The 22,863-nt window shown below is 64.9% G+C and overlaps 3 protein-coding genes across 3 annotated transcripts in view; all 3 read right to left on the minus strand.

Annotated features, from left to right (window-relative positions):
• CPSF1 (cleavage and polyadenylation specific factor 1) overlaps positions 1 to 22,863 on the minus strand; it is a 139,192-nt gene that overhangs the window by 52,683 nt on the left and 63,646 nt on the right. The gene's annotated exons all lie outside the window — the stretch shown is intronic.
• Positions 11 to 10,516, minus strand: LOC140001843 (cytochrome P450 11B, mitochondrial-like). Its single transcript, XM_072034462.1, is given in 16 exon segments — positions 11 to 82; positions 2,079 to 2,273; positions 2,348 to 2,422; positions 2,424 to 2,448; positions 4,111 to 4,123; positions 4,126 to 4,276; positions 6,624 to 6,769; positions 7,795 to 7,873; positions 7,876 to 7,999; positions 8,075 to 8,130; positions 8,132 to 8,276; positions 9,328 to 9,341; positions 9,343 to 9,390; positions 9,422 to 9,488; positions 9,576 to 9,836; positions 10,329 to 10,516. Coding segments are annotated over 16 exon segments (1,659 nt in total).
• Positions 16,026 to 17,386, minus strand: SCRT1 (scratch family transcriptional repressor 1). The gene is given in 6 exon segments (XM_072034114.1): positions 16,026 to 16,808; positions 16,811 to 16,946; positions 16,948 to 17,015; positions 17,018 to 17,104; positions 17,107 to 17,196; positions 17,199 to 17,386. Coding segments are annotated over 6 exon segments (681 nt in total). The 5' UTR covers positions 17,374 to 17,386; the 3' UTR covers positions 16,026 to 16,683.

Here is a 22,863-nt window from a genome sequence, read left to right on the forward strand (position 1 = left end):
TTCTCGGGCATCAGGATGGAAGCCTGAAGATGGTGCCGAGGTCCTGGGTGCTCGCCGTCTCCACCTGAAAGTCGCGCAGCACCTTTTGGGGAGGGGGCGCACGTCACCCCGACTGGGGGACTGGGGACACCGGTAACCCGGGACCCTCACCAGGGCCACCAAGTCCCCGAGTGGCTGTCAGACTTGAAGCGGGGGGGGTCACCGGGGTGCCCAGTTGAGGGCAATGGGGACCCCAAACTGGGGCCACTGGGGACCCCAACTGGGGACCCCAACTGTGGGGTCACCGGGTCCCCAACTGGGGCCACTGGGGACCCTGACTGGGTCTCCAACTGGGACCATTGGGGACCCCAGCTGGAGACCCCAACTGGGGACTATTGGGCACCCAACCAAGGCCAATGGGGACCCCAACTGGGACCATTGGGGACCCCAACCGGGGGGGTCACTGGGATACCCAACCATGGCCACTGGGGACCCCAACTGGGACCTTTGGGGATCCCAACTGGGGCCACTGGGGGCCCCAACTGGGGGGTCACTGGGGCACCCAAACCAAGGCCAACGGGGACCCAAACTTGGCAGCCACTGGGGACCCCAACTGGGGAGGTCACTGGGGTGCCCAACCGAGGCCAACGGGGACCTAAACCAGAGCCAGTGGGGACCCCAACTGGGGGGGGTCACTGGGATACCCAACCGTGGCCACTGGGGGACCCCAACTGGAGCCATTTGGGACCCCAACTGGGGGTCACTGGGGTGCCCAACCGTATGCCAATGGGGACCCCAACTGGAGCCACTGGGGACCCCAACTGGGGGGTCAGTGGGGCGCCCAACTGAGGCCAACGGGGACCCCAACTGGGGCCACTGGGGACCCCAACTGGGGACCCCAACTGGGGGTACTATGGGTTCCCAACGAGGCCAACTGGGCACCGTAACCGGAGCCACTGGGGACCCCAACTGGGGGGTCACTGGGGTGCCCAACCAAGGCCAATGGGGACCCCAACTGGGTACCCAACCGGGGGGTTATTGGGGCGCCCAACTGAGGCCAATGGAGACCCCAACTGGAGCCACTGGGGCCCCAACTGGGGGGTCACTGGGGCGACCAACCAAGGCCAATGGGGACCCCAACTGGGACCATTGGGGACCCCAACTGGGGGGTCACCAGGGCACCCAACTGAGGTCAACGGGGACCCCAACTGGGACCATTGGGGACCCCAACTGGGGACCCCAACCGGGTGGGGGTCAGCGGGGTGCCCAACCGAGGCCAGCGGGGACCCCAACTGGAGCCACTGGGGACCCCTACTGGGGCCACCAGCTCCCCAGTTGGGGACCCCAACCAGGGGGGGTCAGCGGGGCACCCAACCAAGGCCAACGGGGACCCCAACTGGGGTCACTGGGGACCCTGACTGGGGCCACCAGCTCCCCAGTTGGGGACTCCAACCGGGGTCACTGGGATGCCCAACCGAGGTCAACGGGGACCCCAACTGGGGCCACTGGGGACCCTGACCGGGGCCACCAGCTCCCCAACTGGGACCATTGGGGACCCCAACTGGGATGCCAACCGGGGGGGTCACCGGGGCACCCAACCGAGGCCAACAGGGACCCAAACCGGAGCCACTGGGGACCCCAACTGGGGGGTCACTGGGACACCCAACTGAGGCCAACGGGGACCCCAACTGGGGACCCCAACTGGGGGGTCACCGGGGTGCCCAACCAAGGCCACTGGGGACCCCAACTGGGACCATTGGGGACCCCAACTGGGGGGGGTCACCAGGGCGCCCAACTGGGGCCCCCAACGGGGACCCCAACCGGAGCCATTGGAGACCCCAGCTGGGGCCACTGGGGACCCTGACTGGGGCCACCAGCTCCCCAACTGGGACCATTGGGGACCCCAACCGGGGACCCCAACCGGGGGGGTCACTGGGGCACCCAACCGAGTCCAACAGGGACCCCAACCGGCACCACTGGCGACCCCAACCGGGGGGTCACCGGTGTCCCAACCGGGTGCCACATCTGGAACGGTTTTCAGCCTCCATCCCAGCATACTGGTATCAACTGGGGGGGGTCCCGGGGGGGTCATGGCTCACGTGCAGCAGGAAGAGCATCATCTCGGCCTCGGCCAGCCTCCTCCCGATGCACTGGCGCGGCTCTCCAAGCCAACGCCTTGAAGGCCGTGCGCCCCCCCCGAGCCCCCCCAGCCACCGCTCGGGCTCGTAGCGCTCGGGGTGGGGGAACACGGCGGGGCTGCGACCCATGGCGTACAGGGACACCTGGCACAGGGTCTGGGGGGGGGGCACAAGGGGGGTCAGGGGGACACCCCCGTGGTGGGGTATCCCCCTCCCCAAAATCCCCAAACCCCCCCCCGGTGATGCTCACCCCCGCCGGCAATGCGGAAGTTGTGGAGCACCACGTCCCTGGTGGGGTAGCGGCGGAACCGTGATGCCCACCGGGTACAGCCTGGGGGGGAAAAAAATGGGTGGGGGGGCTTATGGGGTCCCCCCCTCCCCAAATACGCCGTCAGAGGGGTGAAAGGGGGAAAAAGAGGGGGTGGGGGGGGGTTTGGGGTGCCCCCCTCCCCAAATACACTGTCAGAGGGGTGAAGGGGGGAAAAAAGAGGGGGTGGGGGGCTTTTGGGGTCCCCTCCTCCCCAAACACACCATGAGAGGGGTGAAGGGGGGAAAAAGAGGGGGTGGGGGGAAAGAGGGGGTGGGGGGGGTTTTGGGGTCCCCCCCTCCCCAAATACGCCGTCAGAGGGGTGAAATGGGGGGAAAAAAGGGGGGGAAATAAAATGGGTGGTGGGGGTTTTGGGGTCCCCCCCTCCCCAAACACACCATCAGAGGGGTGAAGGGGGGAAAAGAGGGGGTGGGGGGAAAAGAGGGGGTGTGGGGGGGTTTTGGGGTGCCCCCCTCCCCAAATACACTGTCAGAGAGGTGAAAAGGGGGAAAAAGAGGGGGTGTGGGGGGGTTTGGGGTCCCCCCCTCCCCAAATACTGTCAGAGGGGTGAAATGGGGGGAAAAAGGGGGGAAAATGGGGTGGGGGGGCTTATGGGGTCCCCCCTCCTCCCCAAATACACTGTCAGAGGGGTGAAAGGGGTGGGGGGGTTTTGGGGTGCCCCCCTCCCCAAATAGACTGTCAGAGGGGTGAAAGGGGGGAAAAAGAGGGGTGGGGGGGAAAAGAGGGGTGGGGGGGGTTTTGGGGACCCCCCCTCCCCAAATACACTGTCAAAGGGGTGAAAGGGGAAAAAGAGGGGGTGGGGGGGGGTTGGGGTGCCCCCTCCCAAATACACCCTCAGAAACACACCCTGGGGGGTCCCAGACCCACCCCCTGCTCCCCCCAGGGCCTGACGGTAACACCAGTACCCACCAGTGCTCCCCAGTACGCTCCCATTAATTCCCAGTGCTCTCCCAGTGTCCTCCCAGTACCCTCAGTACTCCCCATTACCCCCCCAGTACTCTCCCAGTACCCCTCGGTGCTCACCAGTACCACCCTGTGCCCACCCAGTGCCACCCAGTATCCCCAGCACCCTCCCAGTGTCCCCCATTTCCTCCCAGTAGTCTTGCAGCACCCTCCCAGTGCCCCAAGCACTCCCATAGTCCCCCACCCTCCCAGTGCCTCCCACCACCCTCCCAGTAGACCCCCAGCATCCCCCATTGTCCCCCAGTACCCTCCCAGTGCCCCCCAGTACCCTCCCAGTAGCTCCCAGTATCTCCCAGTACCCCTCAATGCCCTCCAACACCCTCCCAGTGCCCCCCAGTTCCTCCCAGTGCCCACCAACACCCTTCCAGTGCCTCTCAGTACCCTCCTAGTACCTCCCAGTACCGCCCAGTACCCTCCCAGTACCCCCCAGTACCCTCCAGAACCCCCAGTATCCTCCCAGCACCCTCCCAGTACCCCCCAGTATCCCCCAGTACCCACTCAGTGCCCCCCAGCATCCCCCAGTACTCCCTCAATGCCCCCCAGCACCCTCCCAGTGCCTCCCAGTCCCCCCCAGCACCCTCCCAGTACCCCCCAGCACCCTCCCAGCACCCTCCCAGTCCCCCCAGCACCCTCCCAGTACCCTCCAGCACCCTCCCAGTCCCCCCCAGCACCCTCCCAGCACCCCCCCCAGCACCCCCCCACCTGAGGGTCTCCTCATGGCGGCGCGCAGCAGAGGGAGGGCTCCCAGCAGGGTGGGCAGCTCGTGGCCCCCCCCGGCCTCGGCCGCGCGGATCTCGTTGCGCAGCGCTGCCTGCACCGCCGGGTTGCGGGCCAGCTCGAACAGCGTGAACAGCAGCGGCATCGCCGTCTGCAGGCACCCCACGGCACCCCATGGCACCCCATGGTACCCCATGATACCCCCATGGCATCCCATGGTACCCCCATGGCACCCCCATGGTACCCCACGGCACCCCATGGCATCCCCAGTGCACCCCCATGGCACCCCCATGGTACCCCCATGGTCTTCCACGGCACCCCATGGCATCCCATGGTACCCCCATGGCACCCCCATGGCACCCCATGGTACCCCATGGTATCTCATGGTACCCCATGACACCCCCATGGCATCCCATGGTACCCCACGGCACCCCATGATACCCCCATGGCACCCCATGGTACTCCATGGTACCCCCATGACCCCCATGGCACCCCATGACACCCCCAAGACACCCCATGGCATCCCCATGGCACCCCATGGCACCCCATGGCACCCCCAAGGCACCCCATGGCACCCCATGGCACCCCACAGCACCCCAAGGCACCCCCATGGCACCCCATGGCTTTCCACAGCACCCCACGGCACCCCATGGCACCCCATGGCACCCCATGGCACCCCCATGACACCCCACGGCACCCCCATGGTACCCCATGGCACCCCATGGTACTCCATGGTACCCCACGGCACCCCATGGCACCCCACGGCACCCCCATGGCACCCCCATGGCACCCCCATGGGACCCCATGGCACCCCCATGGCACCCCAGGTACCCCCATGGCACCCCACGGCATCCCCAAGACACCCCACGGCACCCCCTGGTACCCCCAAGACACTCCATTGACCCCCACGGCACCCTATGGTACCCTCATGGCACCCGAAGGCATCCCCAGAACCCCACGGCACCCGATGGCACCCATGGTACCCCATGGTAATCCCATGGTACCCCATGGTATCCCATGGTAATCCCATGGCACCCCCATGGTACCCCCATGGCACCCCATGGCACCCCACAGCACCCCATGGTACCCCCATGGCACCCCACAGCACCCCATGGCACCCCATGGCACCCCACAGCACCCCACGGCACCCCATGGCATCCCATGGTACCCCCATGGCACCCCCATGGTACCCCACGACACCCCATGGCATCCCCAAGACACCCCACGGCATCCCCACAGCACCCCATGGCACCCCATGGCACCCCCATGGCATCCCACGGCACCCCATGGCACCCCATGGCACTCCCATGGCACCCCATGGCACCCCCAAGACACTCCATGGTATCCCCACGGCACCCCATGGTACCCCATGGTACCCTACAGCACCCCATAGCATCCCCAAGACACCCCAAGACACCCCACGGTTTTCCACAGCAACCCACGGCATCCCCAAGACACCCCGTAGCATCCCCATAGTACCCCATGGCACCCCCATGACACCCCATAGTACCCCATGGCACCCCATGGCATCCCCAAGACACCCCATGGCATCCCATGATCCGATGGTAATCCCATGGGATCCTATGGTACTCCCATGGAATCCCATGATCCTATGGCATCCTATGGCACCCATGATCCTATGATCCTATGAGATTCTATGGTATCCCATGGCATCCTACGGCACCCTCATGGCATCCCCAAGACACCCCATGGCATCCCATGGCACCCCATGGTACCCCCATGGTACCCCCAAGACACCCCATGGCATCCCCACGGCATCCCCACAGCACCCCCATGGCACCCCCATGGCACCCCATGGTACCCCATGGCACCCCATGGTATCCCACAGCACCCCCATGGCACCCCCATGGCACCCCATGGCACCCCATGGCACCCCCAAGACACTCCATGGTATCCGAAGATGTTCCTATGGTATCTACGGCAATCCCAAACCCCATGGCACCCCATGCTACCCCATGGTACCCCATGGGGTCCCCCATGGCACCCCATGGTACCCCCATGGCACCCCCAAGACACCCTGATGGTCTTCCACAGCACCCCACGACATCTCCAAGACACCCCATGGCATTCCCACAGCACCCTATGGCACCCCATGGTATCCCCAAGACACCCCACGGCACCCCATGGCATCCCCAAGGCACCCCACAACACCCCAAGGTACCCCCATGGCACCCCATGGTCTTCCACAGCACCCCATGGCACCCCATCACATCCCATGGCACCCCATAGCATCCCACGGTACCCCACAGCACCCCATGGCACCCCCGACATCCCACAGCACCCCATAACAGCCCCATGGCACCCCATAATGCCCCCTAAAGCACCCCATAACACCCCCACAGCCCCCTTATTCCCCATAGCACCCCACAGCACCCCCTAAGGCCCATCCCCACGGCACCCCACAGCACCCCATAGATCCCCCTTCTCCCCCGCGGCCCCCCACGCCCCCCGTGCCCCCCGCGCCCCCCGCTCCGCACCGTGTCGACGCCGCCGGCGGTGAACTCGGTGATGTTGGCCCTGATGGAGTCGAGGGGCAGCTCCGCCTGCAGCAGCAGCTCGGCCATGATCCCCGAATAACTGCGGGGCCGCCCCAGGCAGAGCTCCTGGTAGATGCTCTGGAGACCTGCATTTATCGGCTGGGGGGGGCAGCACTCAGATGGGGGGCACCGGCACCGGCACCGCACCACGGCACAGGGCTGGGTGTGCCAGGAGTGTCCCCTAACCGTCCCTATCCCTGTCCCCATCCCTGTTCCCACCCCATCCCATCCCATCCCATCCCATCCCATCCCATCCCCATCCCCATCCCCATCCCATCCCATCCCCATCCCATCCCCATCCCATCCCATCCCATCCCATCCCATCCCCATCCCATCCCCATCCCATCCCATCCCATCCCATCCCATCCCATCCCCATCCCATCCCATCCCATCCCATCCCATCCCATCCCATCCCCATCCCCATCCCATCCCATCCCCATCCCATCCCATCCCATCCCCAATCCCATCCCATCCCATCCCATCCCATCCCATCCCATCCCAATCCCCATCCCCATCCCATCCTATCACATCCCCATCCCAATCCCAATCCCAATCCCATCCCCATCCCATATCCCCATCCCATCCCATCCCATCCCATCCCATCCCCATCCCCATCCCATCTCATCCCATCCCATCCCATCCCATCCCATCCCCATCCCATCCCATCCCATCCCATCCCCATCCCATCCCCATCCCATCCCATCCCATCCCATCCCCATCCCATCCCCATCCCATCCCATCCCATCCCATCCCCATTCCATTCCATTCTATTCGATTCCATTCGATTCCATTCTATTCCATTCCATTCCATTCCATTCCATTCCATTCCATTCCATTCCATTCCATTCCATTCCATTCCATTCCGTTCCATTCCATTCCATTCCATTCCATTCCATTCCATTCCATCCCCATCCCAATCCCATCCCATCCCAACCCCATCCCATCCCCATCCCAAGACCATCCAATCTCCATCCTACCCATGCCAATCCCATCCCAGTCTAATCCCAATCCCAGTCCCAATCCCAGTCCCAATCCCCTCCCATCCCATCCCCATCCCACCCCACCCCATTTATGGCACCACGGGGGTGTCCTGGCGGGTGTCCCCCCCCTGACCTTCCCCTGCGGAAGATGATGTCCCAGGCCGCCACGTGCCTCCACAGCCGGTGGTTGACCCAGCGCAGGAGCGCGGGGGCGGCACGCCGAGCAGCGGCAGCGTGGTGCGCAGCATGGTCTCCACCGCGCCGATGAAGCGCTGCGCCTCCGCGTCTGGCGCCTCCTCCAGCAGCCCCAGGCGCTCCCCGTACAGCGCGTAGCTGCTGGCGGGGGTGAGGGGGGGCACCTTACAACCCCCCCTTGCACCCCACCGCCCCGTGACCCCCCCTGCACCCCACGCACCCTCCAGGGTGAAGCGGAAGAGGTCGCGGTGCAGGTCGAGGGTGAGCGATGCGCCGTCCCGTGCGCTCCAGGCGCCGCTGCATGGAGGCGGCGAAGTCGCGGGCCACGGCGTCGAGGAAGGCAGGAATTTGCGGAGGCCTCGGGGCGATCACCTCCTTGTTCAGCAGCACCCGGTCGGCGCGCCACTCCTCGCCGTTGCTGGCGGGGAGGGCGGTGAGCTCAGCACGGCACCGGCACCGGCACCGGCACCGCCAGCGGGGTTGGTGAGATGTGTGCATGGTGTGGCCGTGGTGTGTCCATGGTGTGCTCTGTGTGCCCGTGGTGTGTCTGTAGCGTGTCTGTGGTGCGTCTGTGGTGTGTCCTTGGTGTGCTCATGGTGTGTCTGTGGTGTATCTGTGGTGTGTCTGTGGTGTGCTCATGGTGTGTCCATGGTGTGCCCATGGTGTGTCTGTGGTGACCCGTGGTGTGCCCCTGGTGTGTCCTTGGTGTGCCCATGGTGTGTCCGTGGTGTGCTCTGTGTGCCCGTGGTGTGTCCATGGTGTATCTGTGGTGTGTCCATGGTGTGCCCATGGTGTGCCTGTGGTGACCCATGGTGTGGCCGTGGTGTGGCCGTGGTGTGCCCATGGTGTGCTCATGGTGTGTCTAGTGTGCCCGTGGTGTGCTCTGTGTGCCCGTGGTGTGTCTGTGGTGTGCTCATGGTGTGTCCACGGTGTGCCCATGGTGTGCTCGTGGTGTGCCCATGGTGCACCCATGGTGTACCCATGGTGTGCTCATGGTGTCTCCATGGTGTCTGCATGGTGTGCCCATGGTGTGCCCGTGGTATGACCATGGGTGCTCATGGTGTGCTCGTGGTGCACCCGTGTGCTCATGGTGTGCCCATGGTGTGCCCACGCACCCCCATGGTGTGGCTGGTGTGCCCATGGTGTGCTCGCGGTGCACCCATGGTGCGCCCCGGTGTGGCCGTGGTGTCTCCATGGTGCACCCACGGTGTGCCCACGGTGTGCCCATGCTATACCCATACTCACACCCCACACCCCACCCCACCCCCACCCCCACCCCACACCCCCACATTTTACCCACCCCTCACCCCACGGTGCGCCCACCCCATTGCCCACGCCACCCCCGGCTGCTCCCACCCACCCCCCCACCACCCCCACGGCACAACCCCACCGCGCTCCACCACCCGCCACAACCCCCTGCACCCCCCGCGCCCCCCACACCCCCCCCACGCCCCCCGTGCCCCACTTACAGCAGGAAGACCCCGGGATCTGTGGTTGCGCAGCCGGCGGTGGGCGCTCCACGCCTCGATGCCCATGCGGCGCGGGAAGACCCCCTTTGGCTGGAAGAGCTGCGCCGCGTCCTGCGGCAGCAGCACGTTCACGCAGCTTTCCGTAGGTGCCCACCGTCTCCCTGCGGATCCGCCGGCCGCCACGTCACCGGGGGGACCCAAATGGGGTCTACACCCCCCCCAAAAAAAAATACCCAACCCAACCCCACCGGTAGATGGGTCCCAGGCGCTGGAAGTTGCTCTCCATCAGGCGGTGGAAGCGCTGGAAGCCGTTGCTGCGCCAGAAGCGGTAGAGGTTGAGCCAGCGGCTGCGCCCGCTGCGGGGGATGGCCTCGTAGGGCTGCACCTTGAGGGGGGTCCCGCCGCCACCCCCCGGCTCAGAGCCCGCCGCCCACCCCGGCCCCACAGCAGCCCCCCGGGACCCATGGTGGCCGCCGCTTGGCTCTGTCCCCGCCGGCTCCGGGTTCCCCCTTCATCGCCTTCGCCAAGGCCGTTCCCGGCAGTGCCGCGGCCAAGGCGCTGCCAACACCGGCACCGCCGGCATGGGGGTCCCGGGGCGGTGTGGGACCCCCCCTCCCAGCACCGTGGGGTGCTCCGTCATGGGGAAGGGGATTGAGGTGGCGGGGATGTGGGGCAAGGGGATGGGGGGCACGGGGAGGGGTGTGGGGGGCTCCCCCCACTGCTGTGGGGTGGGGGGGGGGTTGGGCGCTAAAAATAGGAGGGGTGGCGGGGGCAAGGTCCCAGCTGCCGGCAGCTATTCATAGCCCGCGGGTGGAAAAGGACAGAGCGAGGGGGAGGAAAGGGGGGCGGGATGGGGACCACCATGGGGTGCTGTGGGGTGGGCTGTGGGGTGAGCTATGGGGCAGCGCTGCCCTGCCTATGGGGCTGGGAGCCCCCGGTGCCCCCCACGGCCGATACAGCCCCTGTCCTGCATGGACACAGCCCCGCACCCAGCCCCATACCCGATCCGGCCCCATCCCTCTGCCCCATTGCCCCGTCCTCCTCCAGCCCCCACCTGCAGCTCCTCGGCCCCTTCTTTGCCCCCCCGGCCCCCCGTCCTCCTGCCCCCCATGCAGGCCTCGTCCTCATCCCCAAGAGCTCTCTCTTGCCTCCAGACCAAATCCTTGTCCCTGAAGTCTCTCGGCTCCATGGTCCTCACCATCACCGTGTTGTCCCCATCCCCATCCCCATCCCCATCCCATCCCATCCCCATCCCATCCCATCCCATCCCATTCCCATCCCATCCCCATCCCCATCCCCATCCCATCCCCATCCCATCCCATCCCCATCCCCATCCCCATCCCCATCCCATCCCATCCCCATCCCATCCCATCCCATCCCATCCCATCCCCATCCCCATCCCATCCCCATCCCCATCCCATCCCATCCCATCCCATCCCCATCCCCATCCCATCCCATCCCCATCCCATCCCCATCCCCATCCTCATCCCCATCCCCATCCCATCCCCATCCCATCCCATCCCCATCCCATCCCCATCCCATCCCATCCCCATCCCCATCCCCATCCCCATCCCATCCCATCCCCATCCCCATCCCATCCCATCCCCATCCCATCCCATCCCCATCCCATCCCCATCCCCATCCCATCCCATCCCATCCCCATCCCCATCCCCATCCCATCCCATCCCATCCCCATCCCATCCCATCCCATCCCCATCCCATCCCCATCCCCATCCCATCCCATCCCCATCCCCATCCCCATCCCATCCCCATCCCCATCCCCATCCCATCCCATCCCATCCCATCCCATCCCATCCCATCCCATCCCATCCCATCCCATCCCCATCCCCATCCCATCCCATCCCATCCCCATCCCCATCCCATCCCATCCCCATCCCATCCCATCCCCATCCCCATCCCCATCCCCATCCCCATCCCCATCCCATCCCATCCCCATCCCATCCCATCCCCATCCCATTCCCATCCCATCCCCATCCCATCCCATCCCCAATCCCATCCCATCCCATCCCCAATCCCATCCCCATCCCATCCCATCCCCAATCCCATCCCATCCCATCCCCATCCCATCCCCATCCCATCCCCATCCCCATCCCCATCCCATCCCCATCCCATCCCCATCCCATCCCATCCCCATCCCATCCCCATCCCATCCCCATCCCATCCCCATCCCATCCCCATCCCCATCCCATCCCCATCCCCATCCCATCCCATCCCATCCCCATCCCCATCCCCATCCCATCCCCATCCCCATCCCATCCCATCCCATCCCCATCCCCATCCCCTCCCATCCCATCCCATCCCATCCCATCCCATCCCATCCCATCCCATCCCATCCCATCCCATCCCATCCCATCCCATCCCATCCCATCCCATCCCATCCCATCCCATCCCCATCCCCATCCCATCCCCATCCCCATCCCATCCCCATTCCCATCCCCATCCCCAATTCAATTCCATTCCATTCCATCCCATCCCATTCCATCCCATCCCCTAACCCATCCTACCTCCTCATCCCATCCCATCCCATCCCCCTACTCCCATCCCCATCCCATCCCATCCCATCCCCATCCCTGTTCCCACCCCATCCCATCCCATCCCATCCCCATCCCATCCCATCCCCATCCCCATCCCATCCCATCCCATCCCATCCCATCCCATCCCCATCCCATCCCATCCCATCCCATTCCATCCCATCCCATCCCATCCCATTCCCATCCACATCCCCACCCCAATCCCAATCCCAACCCTAATCCGGCCAATCGGCCGCGGTGCGGAAGGAGAGGCCCGAGGGGCTTGCGCGCAGGTTTTCGGTTTTATTGTGAAGTGCGGAGCGGCCGGTGCCTTTTTGTGCTTTTACTGAACATCGTTCAGAAAATACTGGCTCAAAAAATTCCCAGTTAAGTTTCTCGGAAACGCGGTTTTAGGTTCTTTACAGCTTGTAAAATTCGTGTAAATCTCCAAACGTATTTACAAGGCTGCTCCAGCGCCGTTCCCGTGCGTGGGCAAGTACAAAACGGACTCTAGCTCTAAGGTCCTGCTACCTGAATTGTGGGTGGGGGCCGGGACAACTGGCCGGGGACCCCGGGCGAGCCTGCCCGCCGCGGGGCCGGGGGCGCGGGGCACGCGCAGGGGCGGCGTGGAGGCGTGTGCGGCGCGTGCAAGGCGCGTGCAGGGCGTGTGGGGTGTGCGGCGAGTGTGGGGTGCGTGTGTGGGGTGCGTGTGTGCAGCGTGTGGGGTGTGCATGCGGGGGGGGTGTGTGCAGTGCGTGTGGGGTGTGTGCAGTGCAAGTGCAGCGTGTGGGGTGGGTGTGCAGTGCCTGTGGGGCGTGCAGTGCACACGTGTGTGCAGCTGCGCAGTGCGTGCAGTGCGTGCGGTGCATGCACAGTGCGTGGTGTGTGCAGTGCATGCAGTGCGTGTGCAGTGAGCGCAGTGCACGTGGGGTGTTGGGTGTGCACGGCGTGCGTGGCGTAGGTGGTGTCTGCAGCAGGCACGGTGCGTGCAGTGCGTGTGTGTGTGTGTGTGCACGCTGAGTGCAGTGCACGCCATGCGTGTGCAGTGCATGTAGTGTGCGCGTGCAGCTGGCGTGCGCAGCGCGTGGTGCCCAAAGCTTGTGCAGCGTGCACGCGGTGCCTGCAGCTTGTGCACACGCACTGGTGCAGCCTGCAGCGCGCGCCCTTGCACGAGTGCTGCGTGTGCAATGCGTGCTTGGTGCATGCAGCGTGTTTGGTGCATGCAGTGTGTGTGGTGTGTGCGGTGCATGGTGCATGCAGCATGTGTGATGCATGCAGCACATTTGGTGCAGGCAGTGTTTGGTGCACGCAGATGCAGCTGGTGCCGTGCTTCTTGGAGAGCACACATGTCTGTGTGTGCTGCATGTGCTATGCATGTGCTATGCATGTGCTGGGTGTGTGCTGTGTGAGTGCTATGTGTGCTGCATGTGCTATGTGTTGTGCTACATGTACTGCATGTGCTGCATGTGCTGCATGCGCTATGTGTGCTGCTTGTGCTATATGTGTACCGTGTGTATGCTGCATGTGCTATATATGTGCTGCATGTGTGCTGTGTAAGTGCTGTGTGTGTGCTGCACGTGCTACATGTGTACCTGTGTATGCTGCATGTGCTATATATGTGCTGCGTGTGCTGCGTGTGCTATGTGCTGCATGTGCTACACGTACTATACATGTGCTGCATGTGCTATATATGCACTGCGTGTGCTGCGTGTGTGCTGCGTGTGTACTGCATGTGCTGCACGTGCTATATATGCACTGAGTGTGTTGCGTGTGTGTTGCACGCGCTATATATGTGTTGCATGTACTATATATGTGCTGCATGTGCAATATATGCACTGTGTGTGCTATGTGTGTGCTGCATGTGTGCTGTGTGTGTTGCATGTGTGCTGCATGTGACAGCTAATACATGTGCTGCGTGTGCTATATATGCACTGCGTGTGCTATGTGTGTGCCATGTGCGTGCTGTATGTGTGCTGCATGTACTGTACATGTGCTGCATGTGCTATATATGCACTGCATGTGCTGCATGTGTGTTGCGTGTGTGTTGCGTGTGTGCTGCGTGTGTGTTGCATGTGTGCTGCATGTGCTATATATGTGGTGCATGTGCTATATATACACACTGCATGTGCTATATATGCACCGTATGTGCTGCATGTGTGCTGCATGTATGTGCTGCGTGTGTGCTGCGCGCGCCTGCCCTGCGGCGCCTGCCCGCCGCGCTCGCCGCCGGTGGTGGGGCCCCTCCCCGGGAGGCGACTACTGGGGGCCTAGCGGGGGGGCGGGCAGTGCATACTCGGGGGTGTGAGCGCTACTCTAGATCATCCCTGATATTCGTTGCTATTAAGAATATTGGATTAAAATGTACCTGATTCCTCATTAATACTATTTGTCTTAAAAATACCATGCATTAACGTTAATTATTGCTCTATAGGTTCAGTACCGGACTCCTACGGAGAAATATTGCCCTCAAATAGACTATCTAAAGTTTGGCAAATAAATAAATAAGTCTCAGCTTCAAAAGCGTCATAAAATTGGCATAGATTTAAATACTTTTTTTTTTGCATGCAGAGTCCCCGGGGGCGGCTCTCGGGGTCCCCTTCCTTCCTTTTTTTTTTTTTTTCCTTTTTTTCCTTTTTTTTCCTTTTTTTTTTTTTCCCCTGTTTTTTTTTTTTTTTTTCCTGTTTTTTTTTCCTTTTTTCCTCTTTTTTTTTTCTTTTTTTTCCCGTTCAAAGTGACAAGACTTTGGCATCGCGGGGGGGCCGGGCCCGGCCCAGGCCAAAGTCCGTGCGGGGTTGGGGGGGCCCTGAGCGGCCGGGCTGTGCTCTGGGGCAAGAGGGGGGCCCCCGGGGACGGGGAATTTGGGGGGGGGGGGGTGACCTGGGCTGACCCCCCCCCAAAGGGCAGCCCCCTCCCAAAGGGAATCCCCTGGTGGGGGGGGGGGGGGAACTTCCCCGCCCCCCCCCCCCGAGGTTGGGGTCGCCATGGGGGCAAACATGCCATGGGGGGGGCAAAGGGGGACCCCCTCCCCAGCCCCCCCCATGGGGAAGGGGGCCCCAGGTTGGGGCATGGCACAGGGCTGGGGCACCCCCTGTAATTAGGGGGAGCCCCTTGGTTGGGGACCCCTTGCGAGGGGAAAGGGGGGGGGCCCCCAATTTGGGGGGGTGTCCCCCAATTAGGGGAGATGTCCCAGTTTGGATATGGCATAGGGACGGGGCGCCCCTTTAACAGCAAGTGGGGGGTCCCCCTGGTTTTGGGGTGCACGCAGGGGCCCGGGCACCCCAAATGGGGGGCAAGGAGGGGGGGGACCCCAATTTGGGGGGGGCAATTTGGGTATGGCATGGGGACAGGGTGCCCCAATAAGGGAGGGGGGATGCCCCAGTTTTGGGGTGCAGCCCAGGGTTGCGGGGGCCTGGGGGGGGCCCCCCGGTTTTGGGGTGCAGCTCAAGTACCAGGGCACCTCTGTAATGGGGACGTGCCCTGGGGTTGGGGTGCAGGACAAGGCTGGGGGCTCCCTGCGAGGGAAAGGGGGGGGTCCTTCCCTGGTTTTGGGGTGCACATAGGCCTGGGCTACCCCTGAAAATGGAAGAGGGGGGGTTCCCTGGTTTTGGGGTGCTCAGAGTCCCGGGGCATCCCCATTATTGGGGGGGGGTCCCTCAGTTTAAGGGTGCGCACAGACCCAGGGCTCCTTTGTAATATTGGGGGGTGCCTCTGTTTTTGGGGTGCGCACAGAGCCAGGGCACCCCTGTAATGGGGGGGGGTCCCTGGTTTTGGGGTGCGCACAGACACAGGGCACCCCTGAATTGTAGATCCCCCGAGGTTCTTTGGGGGCTCACTAGACCCAAGGCACCCGCATGTGGCCCCCCAGTTTTGAGGTGTGCACAGACCCCAGGGCACCCCTGTAATCAAGGACCCCCCAATTTTGGGGTGCACAAAGACCCTGGGCACCCCTGTAATTGCAGAACCCCCTGTTTTAGGGTGCTCACTAGACCCAAGGCACCCCCCTGTAATTGGGGACCCCCCAGTTTTGGGGTGCTCACTAGACCCAAGGCACCCCCAGATCCAAAGCGTCCCCCAGTTTTGGGGTGCACAAAGACCCTGGGCACCCCTGTAAGCGGGGACCCCCTGGTTTTAGGGTGTGCGCAAACAATCAGGATCCCCCAATCAGGGACCCCCAGTTTTCGGGTGCTCAATAGACCCAAGTCACCCCAGTATTCGGGGACCCCCGGTTTCGGGGTGTTTTAAGACCCAATGCACCCCCGGAATCGGGGACCCCCTGGTTTTAGGGTGCTCAAAGACCCAACGCACCCCTGGAATCGGGGAATCGGGGATCCCCTGTTTTTAGGGTGCTCAAAGACCCAAGGCACCCCCCAAAGAGGAACCCCCAGTTTGAGGGCGCACATCCCCCAGCCCCCCAATTTAGGCTTCCCTGGGCGCAGCGCTGCAGAGGGAGGATTGGAGAGGCTCGGGGGGGACCCCCTGCTTTTCAGGGTGCTCAAAGACCCAAGGCACCCCTGTAATTGGGGATTCGGGGGCCCCCTGTTTTTAGGGTGCTCAAAGACCCAAGGCACCCCCCGAAACGAGGAACCCCCAGTTTGAGGGCGCGCATCCCCCACCCCCCTAATGTAGGCTTCCCGGCGCAGCGCTGCAGAGGGAGGATTGGAGAGGCTCGGGGAGGGGACCCCCTGCTTTTAGGGTGCTCAAAGACCCAAGGCACCCCCCCCAAATGAGGAACCCCCAGTTTGAGGGCACACAGCCCCCACCCCCCCAACTTAGCCTTCCCTGGGCGCAGCGCTGCAGAGGGAGGCTCGGAGAGGCTCGGGGAGGCTCAGGGCGCATCGGGGCGCATCGGGGGAGGCGCAGGGCCGGGGGTCCCCCCCCCCTTTCTCTGCTCAAGCGTGCAGGGGGCTTGTAGGGGGGGCCCGTCGCCCTTGAAGCAGGCGGACTGGAGCCTTTGTCGAGAGAGTACTTGAGGGCGAAGGTCTTGCTGCAGCGCTTGCACTTGAAGTGCTTGAAGGCCGAGTGGGTCTGCATGTGGGCGCGCAGGTTGGAGCGGTCGGCGAACGCCTTCCCGCAGTGGGCGCAGCCGAAAAGGTTTCTCCCCCGTGTGCGAGCGCATGTGGCCCTGCAGCAGCCAGGGCCGGCTGAACGCCTTGCCGCCACCTCGCACTTGTGCTTGAGGTCGTGGGTGAGGAGGTGCATGGCCATGGCGGGCATGGAGACGTAAACCTTGCCGCAGGTCGGGCACTCTTGGCCATCTTGCTGTCCAGGCTGCGGTGCGTCTGCTTGTGCCGGCTGAGGTTGGAGGAGGTGGCGTAGGTCTTGCCGCACTCGCCGCAACGTGTGCCGCTGCAGGCTGCGCGCCCCGCTGCTCACCACCTTGCGCCGCTCACCGCCCGTCGGTGATGAAGAAGGCGTCCACGGCGTAGCCCTCGCTCACTGCCGCGTCGCCGTTTGATGTAGCCCCCCGCCATCCCCGAGTGGGGGCTGTCCGGCGGCTCCGAGTCTGGCGCACCATCCCGTGGGAGCCCGGGTAGGTAGATGGGGTCCGGTGACGGCACCTTGAGCGCGCCCTCGGTGTCCCCCTCGTAGGTGGCCGGGGCGAGGAAAAAGCCGCCGATGTAGCCTGCTGGGGGGTGGGGGGCAGCCCGGTCAGCGCCGCCCCCGCCTGTCCCCTGTGTCGCCCAAGGTCCCGTGACTGAGCCTCGGCCCCTGTCCCCTGTCCCCTGTGCCCTGTCCCCTGTCCCCTGCGCCATCCAATTCTTCGCCCCTGTTCCTCCCCTGTCCCCTGTCCCCAAGTCCCGTCCCCATCCCTCATCCCCATCCCCTGTTCCTGTGCCACTCACATCTCCTGTCCCCCCATCCCTTGTCCCCTGTCCCCTGCGCCATCCAAATCCTCATCGCTGTCCCTTCTTCCCCATCCCCTGTCCCCTGTGCCATCCAAATCCTTGTCCCCATCCCTCATCCCTTGTCCTCTGTCCCTGGACCCACATTCCCCGTCCCCCGTCCCTTGTCCCTTGTCCTGTCCCCTGCACCACCCAAATCCTCACCCCTGTCCCTTCTTCCCCATCCCCTGTCCCCTGCACCATCCAGATCCTCGTCCCCTGCCCTCACCCCTCGTCCTCTGTCCCTGCGCCATCCAGATCCTCGTCCCCATCCCTCATCCCTTGTCCCCTGTCCTTGTGCCACTCACATCCCTGTCCCTCATCCCCTGTTCCCTGCACCATCCAAATCCTTCCCCGTCCCCCATCCCTTGTCCCTTGTCCCCTGCACCATCCAATTCCTCATCCCTGTCCCTTCTTCCCCATCCCCTGTTCCCTGTGCCATCCAAATCCCCGTCCCCATCCCACATCCCTTGTCCTCTGTCCCTGTGACACCCACATCCCTTGTCCCTTGTCTCTGTCCCTTGTCCCCTGCCCCTGCACCATCCAATTCCTTGTCCCTGTCCCTCATCCTCTTTGTCCCCTGTCCCTGTGCCGCTCACATCTCTGTCCCTCATCCCTTGTCCCTTGTCCCCTGCCCCTGCGCCATCCTCATCCCTTGTCCCCTGCCCCTCATCCCTTGTCCCCATCCCTTGTCCCCTGCCCCCTGTCCTCTGTCCCTTGTCCCTGCACCGCCGTACCCCATCCCTTGTCCCTGCTCCTGTCCCTGTGCCACCCCTATCCTCTGTCCCCTGTCCCCCATCCCTTGTCCCTGTCCTCTGTCCCCTGCCCCCTGTCCTCTGTCCCTTGTCCCTGCGTGTACTTCCCCTTGTCCCCTGCCCCCACCTCCTGTCTCAGTGCTCCCCGTGTCCCTTGTCCCCTGTCCCCACCCCTGTCCCCTGTCCTCTGCTCCCCGTTCCCTTTCTCTGTCCCCCGTCCCCGTCCCTGTCCCTTGTCCCCTGTCCTTTCCCCGTCTGCCCTTGTCCCTTGTCCCTTATCCTTGTCCCTGTCCCTCCCTCGTCCCCGTCCCTTGTCCCCAGCCCCTGCGCTGTCCTTGGTCCCGCTCCTTCCTCTGCGCTCCCGTCCCTGCATCAACCTTCGGATCACCCGGTCCCTGTCCCCGTCCCTGTCCCCATCCCCGGCCCTGCTGAGCCCCTCGCTGCCCTTACCCGGACCCAACCTGGCTGCCACAACCGTGTCCCTGTCCCTGTCCTTGTCCCCATCCTGTCCCCATCCCCGTCCCCTCTCCGGTCCCCAATCTCATCCCCATCCCCATCCCCATCCCCATCCCCATCCCCATCCCCATCCCATCCCCATCCCCCATCCCATCCCCATCCCCATCCCATCCCATCCCCATCCTCATCCCCATCCCCATCCCCATCCCCATCCCCATCCCCATCCCTACCCGTTCCCTGCGCCCCCCTCCCTCGTCCCCTTGTTCCCGTGTCCCCGTCTCTCCCCGTCCCGGTGCCCCCCTCCCGGTGCCCCCGGCCCCTCTCAAGGTCACGGCGCGGTGCGGCCGGGGCCGGGCCCCTCTGCGGCGCTTCGGTCGGCCGCAACGCGCCGCAGCCGCAGCCGCACCGGGCACGGCTGGGTCGGGGGGGGGCGGGGGGCTCACAAAGGGCCGAACCGAGCCGGGCTGAACCGAGCCGAACCGGGTCGGGGTGGGTCGGGGTGGGGGGGGGGGGAAGAGGAGGGCGGGGGGGGCGGCGGAGATGATGGAGAGGTTGGGGGGGGCTCCGCGCTGCTGCGCGCTCGTCCTTGAACTTGGCTCCGGCAGAAAACGAGCGCGGGGGCCGGCTCGGGGGGGGGGGCACGGCTCGGGGTGGGGGGGGGGCACGGCTCGGGTGGGGGGGCACGGCTCGGGGTGGGGGGGGGGCACGGCACGGCTCGGGGGGTGGCACGCTTTTTGGCACGCTTTTTGGCACCCTTTGGCACGGAGCGGGTGGCGCGCAGGAATGCGGAGAGCCCGGCCCGGGGCATGGCCGGTACGGCCCGGTACGGCCCTATACGGCCCTATACGGCCCTATACGGACCTAAATGGCCCGGTACATCCCAGTACAGCCCGGTACGACCCTATAGAGCCCGGTACGGCCCTATACGGCCCGGTACGGCCCGGTACAGCCCAGTACAGCCCAGTACAGCCCGGTACAGCCCTATAGAGCCCGGTACGGCCCTATACGGCCCTATATGGCCCGGTACAGCCCGGTTCGGCCCGGTACGGCTCAGCACGGCACAGCTCAGTACAGCCCGGTACGGCCTATACAGCCCGGCACGGCCCATGGATCTATACGGCCCTATACGGCCCTATACGGCCCTATACGGCCCGGTACGGCCCTATACAGCCCGGCCCGGCCCGGTTCGGCGGTTCTTACCCTTGTCGGCGCCAGCCGGGAGCCGAAGTCCGGCCGGGCTGGCCGTAGGGGGCGTCGAGGCCGGGGGGGAAGTCATCGATCTTCACCTTCTTCACCAGGAACGACCTGGGCATGGTTCCGCCACCCCCCGGGGACCCCCGGGACCCCGCCCGCTTGGGCACGGCTCGGCCCGGCTCCACCAGTCCTCCCTCCCCGCCCCCCCACAAAACCCCTTCCTCCTTTCCACTGGGGGTACCCTCCTCAGCCCCCACCCCCCCCCCCCTCCCTCCCCGAGCCTCTGCGGCTTTGTGCGCCGGGCTCCGCCGCCCAGCGGCGCCGGCCCGGGGCCCCCCCCCCCCGCAGCCGCCTCCCGGTGCCCCCCCCGGGCAGCGCCAGAGCGCCCCCCCCCCCGGGCATGGACCGGGTGGTGGTGGTGGTGGAGGCAGGCCCCCCCCCGGGCCGGGCCCTCTCGTTCAGCACCGGACAGCTCCGGGAAAATGGGGAGGGGGGGAAAGGGAGGGAAAATCGGGGAGGGGGGGCCCGGGGGGGGGGGGCGCTGCTGCTGCGCACGGGCGGCGCGCGGTGTGAGCGCTCCCGCCCCGCCGGCCGGGGCTTATAAACGGCGGCCCCAATGGGGGGGGGGGGATAAAGGGGCGGGGGGGGATAAAGGGGCGGGGGGGGAGCGGGGGGCGGGGGGGGTGGGTGGGAGGGGCTGGCGGCGGAGGGGGGGGCGCTGGGAGGGGATGGGGGCGGGGAGGGGAGAGATGGGGGGGGTGGGGGGTGGGGGGGGGATGGGGGGGTGCCCGCAGTGTGGGGGGGGCGGATTCCCACGGGGGGAGGGGGGGATGCCGGGGAGTCCCCCCCCCCTCCAAGGGTGGGGGTGGGGGGAGAGAAGGGGAGGGGGGAGGCACCGGGGAAGGGGGTGGGGGGGGGGTGGGGGCGCTACCGGGGGCTCCTAAAAGCGAGGGGGGGGGTCCCCGGAGCCGCCCCCACCCCCCCGCCCCCATCCTCAGAGCCGGGAGTTTCCCAGCTGGCCCCCGTGGGACCAGATGGCCCTGGGGATGGGCCGGGGACCACCGGGGACCACCGGGACCCAACGGGGCCGGGGGGGGCCCAACGGGACCATCGCAGCCCCCCCCCTCCCACCGAGCGCTGCGGGGGCCGGGGCGCGCACGGGGCTGGTGCAAGGGGAGGGGGGAGGGGGGAGGGGGAGGGGGGAGGATGCGCGTGCACGGGGCGCGTGCGCGTGGGGGGGCGCGCGTGCACGAGGGGGCGCGTGTGTGTGTGTGAGTGTGCAAGGGGGCGCGCGTGTCCGTGAGTGGGGGAACGTGCATGGGGGAGGGGGCGCGGGCGCGCCCCCGCGTGGAGCCTGCATCTCACGGGCACGCGCGGGGGGCGTGGGGGGGGGGGGGCACACGCGGGCACGCGCGGGCACACGCGGGGGGGTGTGGGGGGTGCACGGACACGCGTCTGCAGCACTCGCAGGCGAGCCTTGTCTGCACACGCATGCACACGCGTGTGCTCACACGTGCACACACGCACATGCATGCACACACGTGTGTGCTCACACACGCGTGCACACGCGCACACACTCACACCCGCTCCAACACTGGCCCTTGCACCAACACACGCCTGTAGATGTGCACACACACACACACGCAAACAAACCAACACATCTGTGTGCACAAACGTGTGTGCACACATGTGCACGCTTGTGCACATGGTTGCACACAGAGCTCTATCTGCAGTTGTGCACACCCACATGGAGACACACGCGTGTGCATGCAGGGGACGTGCACATGCATATATGCACACACATGGACACACATGGACACAAACACCCACACACATCCATGTGTGCAAAGACGTGTGCAAATGTGCACATGCATGCACTTGCACATGCTCATGCACACATTACACACACACGCTTCCATGCTCACACGCACACAGCCCTGCCTACAGCTGCACACACTCACATGCAGACACACATGTGTGCATGCAGGGGACGTACACACGTGCACACACCCACGCACTTGCACCTGCTCCAACACAGGTGCACACACACACACACAAGCAGACCCCAGACATCCATGTGTGCAAACACACGTGCAAATGTGCACACACACACACTTGCACACGCTCATGCACACACCACAAACACACACATTACACACCCACTGCCATGCTCACACACACACAGCCCTGCCTGCAGCTGCACACATTCACACGCAGACACACGCGTGTGCATGCAGAGACATGCACATGGACACACACACGCACTTGCACCTGCTCCAACACAGGCACGTGCACACACACACGCACACAAGCAGACCCCACGCATCCATGTGTGCAAACGTGTGCAAATGTGCACATGCACATACTTGCACACATTACGCACACACAGCCCTGCCTGCACCTGCACACTCTCACACGCAGAGCAGCACACGTGTGAGCACGCAGGGGATGTGCACATGGACACACGCACACACACACACACCTGCTCCAACACATCCATGTGCGTACACACAAACCACACATCCATGTGTGCAAGCATGAGTGCAAATGTGCACACGCACTTGCACACGCTCATGCACACATTACACACCCACTGCCATGCTCACACACACACAGCCCTGCCCGCACCTGCACACGCTCACACACAGACACACGCGTGTGTGCATGCAGGGGAAGTGCACACGGACACACGCACTTGCACCTGCTCCACACTTGGCA

This window comes from Anas platyrhynchos, chromosome 2, assembly GCF_047663525.1.
Source record: "Anas platyrhynchos isolate ZD024472 breed Pekin duck chromosome 2, IASCAAS_PekinDuck_T2T, whole genome shotgun sequence".
NCBI lineage: Eukaryota > Metazoa > Chordata > Aves > Anseriformes > Anatidae > Anas > Anas platyrhynchos.